Consider the following 13,597-nt stretch of genomic DNA (forward strand, 5'->3'; position numbering starts at 1 on the left):
TTGGGGCGACTTCTCCAACCACTTTGGGGCGAGTTCTCCCAGGGCGAGTTCTCCATATACCTGCAACATGACACTTCGTTAGAAAGGAAGAATTATAAATGAAAAAAGAAGAAAAGCGCGGCACAAAGAGATCATATGTTTTTCTTATTTCTAAATAGCAACAATTTCCCATCATTAACTAAAATCACGCTGTTATTGACTTTATAAAATGATGCCTCACAGTACCCACTAGACGAGGTAGCGCATGAGCGGATATAGTTACTAAATACTGCTAGGAAACCAGCCTGGAAGCTTTCGATGCAAACCACGTTATTTGCGTGATGTAGACGTGAATTTAGAAATCAAAATGGCGACGAGCCGTCGCGCTTTGCTGGAACAAAATTCTCCGTCCCAGAACGATCCGGGTAGAGATTTATTTGAAGCATGCAGAAACGGAGATTTGAATAAAGTAAAAAAGCTTGTTAATCCACATAATGTGAACGCTAAAGATACAGCTGGAAGAAAATCTTCGCCTCTCCATTTCGCTGCAGGTGAGGGGTTTTGTTTTGATTTCTTTGACGTGTGACAAGTCACAAATCATTAGGTTATCTAGTGGTAATTTTCACTATTTTAGCTAATCATTGTGCATGTAAAAGATATTTAAAGTATTAATATTGGTACATGACTTCGACTCACGCTCTGTAGAGCTTATAAAACAATAGAAGAATTGTTAAAAATGCATAATTTTATCGAGACTTCTGTAGTATAATATCATAGTGGACATTTACTATCTTAAATTAAAAATTAATTTGTTGTTCAAAAAGTTAATAATAATATAGTTTAACCAAAGTACATTCAGTCCTGATTATTTAATGCTCAGCACATTAGCTGTCACGAAGAAACTCTCAGGTTCACTAGGGATGTTTACAAAGGTGGCCAGGTACACCCTGAGTTTCCTCTGACCCTTATTTTAGATTTTTTTTTACAACAACATTGAAAAGAGGGTTCATTTTTGATATCATGTGACTGTTTAACCTCTGTCATGGACATGTAGATTGCAAGATTAGTGTAGTCATGTTTTGGGGGGGCATGTAAATAATGACTTGATACTGAATGCATATATGACCTATGTGACTTTTACTATGAAACAACTTGAACGAAATGCTCTATGCATCTTGTCCTACTTTGTAAGGTGTCTACTCAGATAATTACTTTGTTTGGGTCGACATCGTGGCATTGTGCAGTGTGTTTCTTGGTTGACTAACGGGAACTATAGGCCAGATTTTCAGGATTGACTCTCACTTGGCAGCAGATATTTGGACTTTGCTGCAAATTAAATTATAATTGCTTTAGTTAAACAATACTTTTTCTGATATCTTTTAACTTTTGGAATCAAATTCTGATGCAAGTGGGTGGGTTTTCAAGTTGAATTCACATACATGTCAGTTGATTGAAATGCAATGGTAGCAGAGGAATTATGAAGTAAATTAAACTTGTGAATGTTTCATTAACAAAACAGATAAAGCATAATAATGTTGATGAAAGCAAATACGTGGCTTAGTTTTCTTATAGAGTCTCCGTTATCTTTTAACTGACTTAACCATTTCTTGACCACAATTGCATTTCAGCATTTTCTCAAGGTGATTAATTTGGAATACTTTAGTAGCCACTGTTCATTTGTCCGTGGATTATAAATCTACTTGCCTGACTCAAAGTACATCTCATATTAAGCACAAATTTGCAAGGTACAGTTCTCCTGAATTATGATTTGGTAGACTGAGTCCATAACCACAGATTGCATTATGTACCAAACAACATTATCGCAGAGATGATAAGAAATTATATGACTGTGTGTTGGGTTGGAGTAAATAAAATTAATGAGATGTTTAGTAATACCAGGGCTGATCAGATCTTTTATTCAGCTTGTTTCACCTGCATTTTTGCTTTCCCCAGAATTTTTTCTCTTTCTGAGGTTAGACGACATGTACATATTTTTTATTGATAATAAAAGCAAAGTAAACAGTGTACAACATATTTATTTCTTCAGAAGGGGTGGGTCATGTGGCAGAGTGGTATAAAGTGCTTTATTGATTACTGCCATCTCAACTGTCTTTGGGGGTTGGAGTCAATTGCTTGGCCATTGAGGGTATGTGAGAAAGCTTGCCAGTAGCTTCCTGTGGGCTGGTGGTTATTACAGGGCACATTTTACCGGGTTTATTTACCACCATTTATCCTGGATGCCATTTATAGCCTATCATGTGTTGAAAAGTCACAATAAACCCAAAAATGCACCAAAAAACTCTTCAAGGATATAATTTTGTAATTGTTTTAAACATCTGTGTGTGTGTGTGTGTGTGTATGTATATATATATATATATATATATATATATATATATATATATATATATATACACACACATTTCTTGCTCTGATATTCACATTTCGTCGGTCAGCAAGAATGGAAAGGAATTTAATTGAAATCAGACCTTTCCTAAAATGTCCCCAATCCTAAAAATTGATAGCACAAAGTCTCTTGCCCCATGTCTATTGTTGTAATTAGCACCAAGTTTAAGACTGTTCCTCTACACAGCATTTCCATATTTAAAAAATGGTTTTCCATATTAGATTAAAGTGTATTGCTTTTCCTGGTGGAGTGTTAGCAAGTCTAACTTCAGGGACTTTCTTTTCTTGCTGACTCATGTTATGCATATGTGGTGCTGTACAGGTTTTATGAGGTCCAAAACTGTCATGGGACTTGCTTCATTAGATCAGAATTTGTCAGTTCCTTTGACAAATAAAATAGCTGAATTTTCAACCATTGCTTATTTGGGATATTGTTTGCAGTAACTGCTAAATGCCTTTCAGAGTCAGTGAATTCAAGCCATAGATAATTATCAACCCAATTTGACAGAACATTTCTTTGTTACTTAGCAGGGTATAAAAATAGTATTGATGGGTGGGTGCAGGACCTGTCACCCTCTGAGGGAGCCAGGTCTGACATGATTAGAAACAGGTTAGAGTTGCTGAGCTGTTGTGAGAAACATCAGATTCAATACAAAAGCATAGCTATATGTTTGAGTTTTAATAAATGAATTAAGTAGTTATTTTTAAACAATGCAATTTCCATTCTTTACTGATCTGAATATATGTCCAGCTTTTGTACATGTTCAGTGTCTGTATGCCTGCCTGGCACACTGTATTCAAGAAGGATAACACTACCAGGTGAAGTTTGTGACTAAGTTGCTGAAAAAATGTGAACATTACCAATTTTTTTAGGAATGCAAAAATGGCTTTGCCCTGTGATTTTTTTCTTCTTTTTTGGACATACATTGAGTCAAATACTTAATGGTTTTTGAAATACTCCCTCAACCTACCCAAGTAACTGAGGATGTAAGCCCCCAGGCAAAAAGTTATCTTTTGAGTGAGAAAATATAGTTTGTGTTTTGAAACTTCAATTATCAATATGTAAACAACAATTTGTGTTTTGGAATAAAATCAGTGAAAGCACTTTCTTAATATATTTAAGATGAGTGATATATGTTTCCATTACTAATTTTGATCTTGATTTTGTCCAAGTTCAACAAATAGGAATCATTGTTTGGGTATTTTCTGGTTTAAAAAGTGGGATCCATGCCTGATGCTGCATTTGAAGCAGGTTCGCGAGTTATCAGGGCGCAAGTTGACGAGGAAGTTCTGTACTTCACATCCACATGTCTTTCCGCATAAACATATGGATGCAGTTACACCTTTTTGAGCAACCTTTGCTATGAGTGAACACCTGTCATATATGGCATAATTGTAATGCACAGATTGATTTTATAATGCAAATGAATTTTCATGAGTGACCACATGCATTTCATTGTTGCTATGAACAATTGCATCCAAAAGAGATAAATGCCACGACCTTGGTTTAATCCTTTGTAACCATGACTGCTTATGAGGGTCTGTTGCAAGGTGCAGATTCTTTTTAATAACACTGCTATAAAATAAACGTATGGCAAGAATGGAGACAAACAGCATTACCTTTTATTGTAAACATTACCACTTTAGAGGAAAGTAAAGACTGTTACAAACAAAAAACAAAATTAGGCTACTGGTTTCTTAAATTTTACAGGTGATACATGTATCATATATTATAAACTGTAGACCAGTCTAAGGCACCCACAGATTGTCGCAAAATAACACTACATGTACTATGAATGAATTTATCATGAAAGAACAGTTATAACTGATCTAACTTAAAAAGTAAAGACCACTCTACCCCCCCCCCCCATTCAGGGCTGGTATCTGGTTTCCTATTTTACAGGTCATGCATGTAATGTAATATGATAGAGGGCTGTAAACTAGACTAAAGTACTTGTCACTAACCTCCATTGTAGTGTTTGATCACATTATTTGTAAGAGTTAATCCCTAATGCCAGATGAGGGGGGAGCTTTTTTCTTTGTCTTCAATATCAATAATTGCGAATCATTTTTTAGATTTGATTGCCCTTGTTGAAAGAAGGACTGCATCACTTGACAGGGAGCAATGACTGATCTAATGCTTGTATGTAGCTCAATTTTTAATACTGGTGAACTGTACATTATTGGGTCCAGTCAGGTTAATTGGGCTCTCTCTTGGAATTTGAATGGTCATTTTTAAACTGGCCAAATATCAGTAGATGTCAGGCCTAGTTAGTATGCAGACAGCCAGTGTTCCTTTAGCCAAAATTTGTCCATTTTCCACAATTTCAATGTAAAAGAAATTCCCAATCAAAACTTGAACAAAACCCACAAAAAACTGATGCAGTTTAAGAAAATATGACTGCATATTGAGTTTAGCAGTGGATCTATAGAGTCCAAGTAGTCAGGGCTTTTGCATTATGTCCTGGAATATTTTCTTTGTCAGTTTTGTGTAAATTAAGTGGTTTTTTTTTATTATAAAAACAGTCTTGTTAAACATTAGTAGGATTTTGGTTATGGGGGCCATAGTAGTACTGTATTATGTTTAAAATCAAGTTATAATCAGTTGGATTATACAGCTGTGGTAGCATAATCTGCAACAACATTTAGTACATTGCATAAATTAAATGGGATGACATGTAGAGCACTTTGGATGAATGGGTATGATCTCTTGTGCACAATTTATAAACGTAAACGATTATGATCTATTGCTTGCATTGGACGAATTGAATGAGTATGATCTATTGTATGAATTGAATGAGTATGATCTATTGTATGAATTGAATGAGTATGATCTGTTGGATGAATTGAAAGAGTATGATCTATTGTATGAATTGAATGAGTATGATCTGTTGGATGAATTGAAAGAGTATGATCTATTGTATGAATTGAATGAGTATGATCTATTGTATGAATTGAATGAGTATGATCTGTACACAACTCATCATACTCATTCAATGTATACAACTGATCATATTCATTTAATCCATTCAATGTACACAACAAATCATACTCATGCAATCCATTCAATGTACTCAACAAATCATACTCATTTAATCCATTCAATGTACTCAACAGATCATACTCATTTAATTCATTCAATGTATACAACAGATCATACTCATTTTATTCAGTCAATGTATACAATAGATCATATTCTCATGTTGCGTGTTTAGGCTCAAATAAACAGTAACACAAGAAAGTGTTAAAACAACAAGCTTTGAAAAATATAATAAATAATTTATTTCTCAAGAAAAATATTGTAAAAATGAAAAAATATGAACTTACGGTTTAAGAATCAAATCCAAAAATAATCCACGAATAATATTTTAGAAGTCCTAATAATAAAATGTTCTAGTGATTTCAAGTTCGAGTACCAACTAAGAATCCAAGATGTAAGGCGATGACGTAAGCTGTACTATGCTGAAGTCTATAGTTCCTTTGAGAAACACAATAATTAATCCTCCTGTTTTGGAAATCCAAATAAAATTTGTAAGAAATGTCCTTGTTCAAGAATTCTGTATGAATACAATAATATTTCCAGAGAAACGAATTAATCTTTTACAGTACAAATAATCTGAAGAAACATTAACATTTAACTCAAAAAGTTAGTATTAGTCACAACAGAAGAAAACTTGACATTAAATTTTGAAAGCCCAAAAAACTCTCAGATCTCTCTCTCTCTAAACATCACTATTAATACTAAGTATTTTGCAATTTTGAAAATGCCTAATTGCAAACTAGAGGATCACGTGATCATGTTTACATATAAAATCACAGAGCTCCAGTATGTCCCTGATAAGAACCAATCATTTTTCTCCGAAAATAAAAGTTGTTTACTTGACCCTCAGTCAAGGCCAGGAACTAAGTCATAAATAGAAACAGTTTTTCTATTATTAGATATTTATGGAAAGATTCAGATCAAATTGAATTGTCTGGAAAATATCAAATTCCTAGCAAACAAAACCACATTACATTGACATGTAAAGAAAATAAAAATATTACAAAACCCACAATCAATCAAATCAAATCAACTCAAATATAAATTAAATCAAATATATGTAACAATACTCATTTAGTTCATTCAATGTATACAGGGGGCCCCGAGTGGCCGAGTGGTCTAAAGCACTCTCCGTTACGGATCACTGCCATCTCACCTCTGTCTGCGTGGGTTCGAGTCTCGGATTCACCCAATGTGGGTATGTGAGAAAGCTTGCCAGTAGCTTCTCGTGGGTCGGTGGTTCTTTCCGGGTTCTTCCTCCACCATTAATACTGGCCGCCATGTATATCGTGTGCTGAAAAATGGCGTTAAACCCTACAACAACAACAACAAATCAATGTATACAACAGATCGTATTCATTCAATGCATCTGATGTATAAAACAGATTATACTCATTCAATTCATTCAATGTATAAAACAGATCATACTCTTCCAATTCATCCGATGTATAAAACTGATCATACTCATTCAATTCATTTTTGATGTATAAAACAGATCATGCTCATTTAATTCATTTGATGCATAAAACAGATCATACTCATTCAATTCATTTTTGATGTATAAAACAGATCATACTCATTCAATTCATCTGATGTATAAAACAGATCATACTCATTCAATTCATCCAATGCATACAATAGATCATACTCATTCAATTCATCCAATGCATACAATAGATCATACTCATTCAATTCATCGAATAGATCATACTCCTTCAATTCATCCAACAGATCATACTCATTCAATTCATACAATAGATCATACTCTTTCAATTCATCCAATGCATACAATAGATCATACTCATTCAATTCATCCAATGCATACAATAGATCATACTCATTCAATTCATCGAATAGATCATACTCCTTCAATTCATACTCATTCAATGCATCCAATCAAAATTAAGTTGTTCAAAATTTGAAAACTGTTCTTACATGATTGAGTCAAGGGAAGAACACAACTTAAATGGACAGATAAATAAGCAAGTTTCTAGTGTCAGTCCCTGTTTGCACAAATACATTTCACTCAAATATATCTGTAATGGCTTCCCTTTGGTACATAGTCATACTTTCGATGTTAAACTTGCAAAGTATCCTTTTTAGGTCAATTGCCCCCTTCCATCTTTGGCTGATGTACAATGCACCACACTTTTTGTTGGTTGGCATTACATACTGAGGGAGGCAATTCATGAAATCCAATAGATGTTGCTTGGACAAATCACCAGTACATCTGTTTAATCTGCCATGGCATAGATACAATTATCATATTGGAACCTTGACTAGCAAAGACGCTTTAACTCCTGTTAGTAAAAGTAGTAATGCATTACTTCCGCTTCCTTTCTCTTGTAGGCTGATTGAACTGTTTTCCCTTTCACAAAATGGTTTCAGTTTATGTAAATTTTGAGTTTTTGTTGATTTCACTTGATTTTATAATCTGACTGACAAAATCTTTGTCTCTAGTAATTTTTGTAAGTGGTACAAACAAACCAGTGTTGAGAGTGAGAACAATTTTCATACTTTGCAACTAGTGTGCACAATTTACATTTATAATGGTGAAAAAGTGGTTTAAAAAAAACCTGTAAAATATTTCAGAATGAATATTTATGTTACAATCTTTTTTACATTTAGAACAAACACTTACTGACAAAGTACATATACATGACCAAATATAGTTCTGCAATTTGTGTTATATTTTCTGATTTTGCACAACAGTTTTTTTGTAAAGAGTACATTTCACCAGTCAGTTTGAATTTCTTGTCAACAACTTCCACTCTAATAGATTCTTTGTTTGAAAATGGGTAAACTATGCATATTAAACATAAATTTTACATGTACCACAACATTCATACATTGGTACGGTTCACTCAACTTCATCATGCCCCCCCCCCATTTTTTAAAACTATTCACTGTGTGAAATTACTTTGTACTATCGCATCAGCTTATACTTTATATAGGTCAATGCTATGCTCATACATCAATCAGTAATTTTTACCTGTTGGTAAGAACTGTTTTTTTGCCAGTCCCCTGAATGGTCTCTAAATACAGGTGTAAATATTATGCATTTTTGTTTGTTCTCTTTGTAGGTTTTGGTCGTAAAGATGTTGTTGAACATCTCTTGGAATGTGGTGCAAGTGTGCATGCCAGGGATGATGGAGGGCTGATACCACTGCACAATGCATGCTCCTTTGGACATGCAGAGGTGGTACAGCTTTTACTGAGGCATGGAGCAGATGCCAATGCCCGTGACAACTGGAACTATACCCCCCTGCATGAAGCTGCCATTAAAGGGAAGATAGATGTGTGTATCGGTAAGTTCCAACTTTTTTTTCTCCACTAATATAAGTGGATGCAGCAGACTATGAAATTTACATTTCTTCACATTCATCCTTTGAAGACTTTTATTATTCAGGTTTTAAATTGAGGTAGGAAACTATTTACCAATAATGATAAAATGTCAATTGACTAAGATAATGTGAGATTGTGTGTGTCTTTCATTGAATTAACAACTCTTGAGGGAGATTTAGGACTCCGTGTGTGTGTGTGTGTGTGTATATATATATATATATATATATATATATATATATATAGGCTATATAGTGCAGAGTAAAATCTAGTTGTAGATTCAAACACCATGCTAAAATTTCCAGGAAGACAAACCCCTCAAACCAAAAGTAAAAATATCCGCTTTGAGACAAAAGATAAAATATAAAGATGTAAAATTTCCAGGAAGGCAAACTCCTCAAACCAAAGATAAAATGTAAAGATGTTGCAAACAAAGCAAAGAGGAAGTCCTCTTAATTCTTTTATAGGAACTGCAGTCTTCTTGAATATCTAAGATGTTTTCAGTTAGAACACTACGATCACAGGATGTATCACACTGCAAACAGGTGAACAGTAAAATATTTAAAAAGATGCAATGGCTGAACTGTTGCTTAACTTCCTCTAAGGGGATTAGAGGCATTCACCCGCAGTAATAGATGTTTTAAATTATTATTATTTTGTTCTGAAAAGCTAACAAGACAAAGGCGTGCATTACAAGTTTGGCTTGAAGGGAATGGGGGAATTTTATTATGAAACTTGTATAAGCAGCTCCCATTAAGAATAATAATTTTAATTTTACCCATTCTGAGTTTTCTTTGTGAAACCTTTAAAATTCTCGGTTATGGTTTTTGATTGCTCTCAAATTAGGCCATAATGGATATTGTCAAGTGGCTGTAACAGTCCATATTGAGAGGTAACATTCTCTGAATGGAGTAGTGTGCTAAGTTAATGTTACAAGAAAACAGGCTGGTCTTAACAGCTCAGCTGGTGTTGTCAAGATATTCTAATTGGTCATGGATGATTGAGCCCCAAGCAAGCGTGTGGGCTGCCATGAAACACTCACTAACTACTTGATGAGCTGGATAGTGTTAAATCAGTGGAACCATATTAGTGAAAACCAAGTTCTACTCATGTTCACAGTGGAGTTTCCAGGTGTATGTATGCTAATCCCCAAGCACTGAAAGTGTCATGAGAATAACTCACAAAGCTTAGAACCCTTGGGGCTCAATTCAGGTCCTGCCATATAGGTCTTTGGTGTGATAAAGATCTTTACAATAGAAACAGGAGACAAGCATTAGAAATGTTGCCTCAGGTGATAAGTACAATATATTTGTCTTCCTGTATTAAGCAAGTATTTTGTTAGCTGACATGTTAGTGAAAAAGTCATCATTTGAAAGTGTCAGTGCAGTGAAATGAATGTGTTTCTGTGCAGGATGCTACTTTAAAGAGAGGAAATTACCAAGCTTTTTTTTAGTTGGTCTTTTTTCTTATAAAAGTGGTATTTGTTGTGTACTTTGATCAAAGAAAGACATAGAGTATTTGTGAAAGATATGATTTGTTCTATCATTTGCTTGCATGGATTTATAAGGAAAGAAATTGGACTATTTTATTCACTATTAGTGTTCTGTTGCACTGGAGCTAAAAATCATAAAAATCAAGAAACTATATTCCATAGTTGGACCTTTAATGTTAGCCAAGATTTTTTACTCCTAAACTCAGTTCATTATTGACAGAGACTGCATATATTTTTTAAAAAATCACATTTTACTACTACATTGATTACCATACTGCAGTTAATTTATTCCATTCTTGATATTTACTTTTACATTCCTTATATTTCTTTTTGTGTAAATATTGTAAAAATCGTTTTAAAATTTAAATTCTTGGCAAAAGTTAGGATCAGTAAATTGTGGTTTGAAAGAGTAAATGTGTTCACAAGACAGCAATGAGAAAGAGACCAGAAGGTGTTGGAAGCAGTTGCCGGGAACGAGAAGCTTACAACATTTGCACAGGAGATGGACAAGAGGACACATCTGAATGGAGTGTATCCTACTCTGTCTCATTTGGAACTCCTCATTTGCGCGCACAGTCAAAACAGTCGCATTTTAGACCAGGTGACAGGAAAAAAAATGCATGTAAGAAGACATGCAAACAGCATAAAACATCCATTCAGTTTGAAAATCAGTTGGGCCACAAATCTGTGCCATCCCAACCTAGATCTGTGTTAAATGTTTCCCCATCTAGTCAGTATTCTGAAGATGAATATCTGCCAAAATACGGTGATACCTACACTGGTCGGGATTCCAAAGATGTAGACAGATGTTGCTCAAGATATTTAGGAAACAAAGCTACTGAGGCACGCATATCAGAACGTATGAATGTACCCTGCACTCCTGTCCATCGTAGTTATAAAGATGGACATGCAGGTGGAAAAAATCCAACATCCACTGGTCGTAAAAAGCAATTTTTTCGAGCTAACCCAAACTGGGATGTATCTTCAATTGATGTTGATGTTTTGTCAGATGAGTCTGATGCTTGCAATTTTCCTGAAATGCCACTTCATTCACATAATTGGGGTGTATCCAGCATATACGCCAACCCTGCTCCTACTGAGTGGGACTTGTCCAGTATTCATCCATCTATGGATAGGCAGTCTTTCCTTGATGCCACAGACTTTGAGCAGTCAAGCTTTGGGTCTATTGATCAAATAGATTGGACAGATCAGGAGACTTTATTGCAGAGTGAGTGGGAACAGTCCAGTGTAGTGCCATGTAACCCCAATAATACTCTTGTTTCTTCAGTGTTACTTCAACATAGCGCTGACCCAAACATAAGGAACACAGACAGTAAGACGGCTCTTGACCTGGCAGATCCATCAGCGAAAGGAGTGCTTACAGGTAAGTTATTACACAATATATATTGGTGATTCATATAACATTAAGGATGCAGTAGCATGTTTTGTCAAGTGCTGTAACAAGAATAACTTATGGCTAAAAGATGTACGTTATTAAGTATCTTGCTGGTGATAAAATGTTGCCAATGCCAAAATATTGTACTCGCAATAACTGTCAGTCCATTCATCATCAGATTTATGTTAAAGTTTTTGAATGGTCAGTATCTATTTCTGTTTGCACCATTTATCATACAAAGATTGCATCAGAGAAATTGAAGGTCAAGGTCACTAAACAAACGATTACATTTTAGGTGTAAATGGTGAAAGTTTTTAAGTCAGATGTTGTTGGCAATAAACTGTCACCAGACATTGAAAATAAATTTGTTGTGATATATAAAATACATATATGTTTAGATATTGTGACATTAAAATATTTTATGTCAATGTAATGGTCAGTTCATGTTTGAAAAAAATTGTCATTGATTATTGTTTGGGGCATTCTGAGGATGACATATCAAGGGGTCAAATATCTGATCTTTTAATGAACTAATTGTTTTGTCAATCAACAAGATTTTTTAAAGAGTTTGTATATTTAATTTTTCCTGAATAAACTTTTATCAGGATCAGTTGTGTCACTTCTGTCTTATCATCTATTTTTCCTAAGTTAAAATTACGTGCTGAATGTGCTTCACAGTTGAGCAACATCGCTGTCAAGAAAGTGGATATGAATGACCTATATGAGACCAATAAGTCCGAATTTCTTAATTTCTCTTGAAGAAAGAAAATGAACAAACCCACCTGTTAAAAATAAATTTTTTTATTATTTTACTTTGATTGTTAGTCTTGGTGATATAATAAAGAAGTTATTATCAGTTCGATTGGGATCTTGCATAAAATATTGTCTTTCCTTTAGATCGGGTCACAGAATTTCATGTTATGTCCACATCATATTCCAGTATACAAACATTATTTTATAACATCATTTAAGGGGAGTATAAGAAGGATGAGTTGTTGGAGGCAGCCAGAAGTGGGAATGAGGAAAAAATGATGTCCTTACTGACACCACTTAATGTCAACTGCCATGCTAGCGATGGCAGAAAGGTGAGTCATGTAACCATTTTGTTCTTAAAACAGTAATGCTGTGTTGAAAGACCTGCTATAGATGACAGAAAGGTAAAAACCTACAGCAGCCACGCTACGTTCTTTAAAATGAAATGTATGTTTTGCTTCTATCACATTGGAAAAACACTTTTTTTGTTCAATAATTATCCTTTATTTTATGAAAAAAAGTTGTATTATTGTTCCATATTTCAAGTAGGAATTTCCAATTTTTATAAAAGAAATATGTACCAAAATTGAGTTTGGTCTATGAAATATGCATGCAGATACATTTCATCAAAACTAATTCAGCCATACCAAACTTTGGTCACACTCTAATGAGTCTCCATAGCTAAACCACATCTCAAGTAGTGACATAACTTGAATGACTCCAGTATTTTTGTCTGTACCACTCTGTATATTATTGGTTACTCTAAATGTGCCCGCTTGACAGGGGATTTGTGTTTGAGTAAATACCTTTTTATGTTTCTTTTGATAATCTTTTCTCTGCAATGTTCATTGACCTGCTTCGACATTAAGGCACATAAGGCTGTCATGTATACACCTATGAGATCGTTTTATTTTATCCCTAGAAAAGGTTTACAAAACCTGCATTTGTTTAAACGATAAATAAAGTGCATGACAAAAGACATACTGTAACACCTAGTCTTAAGTAAAATGGCTGAAAGTAAGCATGGCACATGATTTCCTGTCTGAAAGTGTGCCACAGCTGTTTATGCCCATGGCAAGCATGAAGTTAAATGTAACCCAAACACTACATTGTATTCTACATTTGGCATAGCACCAGTATAATTAACCATCCATGACATGCATACAAGTCTTTTAAATGTCTGCATGTGGTT

General features: G+C 34.4%; 1 protein-coding gene across 1 annotated transcript in view; it reads left to right on the top strand.

Moving 5' to 3' along the window:
* The first annotated feature begins 340 nt into the window (after positions 1-340).
* LOC149794781 (poly [ADP-ribose] polymerase tankyrase-1-like) overlaps positions 341-13,597 on the top strand; it is a 102,365-nt gene continuing 89,108 nt past the window's right edge. Inside the window, exons 1-4 of the mRNA XM_089964430.1 lie at positions 341-530; positions 8,506-8,730; positions 11,545-11,640; positions 12,625-12,737. Of these exons, the coding sequence (XP_089820556.1) occupies positions 347-530; positions 8,506-8,730; positions 11,545-11,640; positions 12,625-12,737 (618 nt within the window). The 5' untranslated portion in view covers positions 341-346. The remainder of the gene's footprint in view (positions 531-8,505; positions 8,731-11,544; positions 11,641-12,624; positions 12,738-13,597) is intronic.

Source organism: Sinohyriopsis cumingii, chromosome 7 (assembly GCF_028554795.1).
Source record: "Sinohyriopsis cumingii isolate HCF-2022 chromosome 7, ASM2855479v2, whole genome shotgun sequence".
NCBI classification, from domain to species: domain Eukaryota; kingdom Metazoa; phylum Mollusca; class Bivalvia; order Unionida; family Unionidae; genus Sinohyriopsis; species Sinohyriopsis cumingii.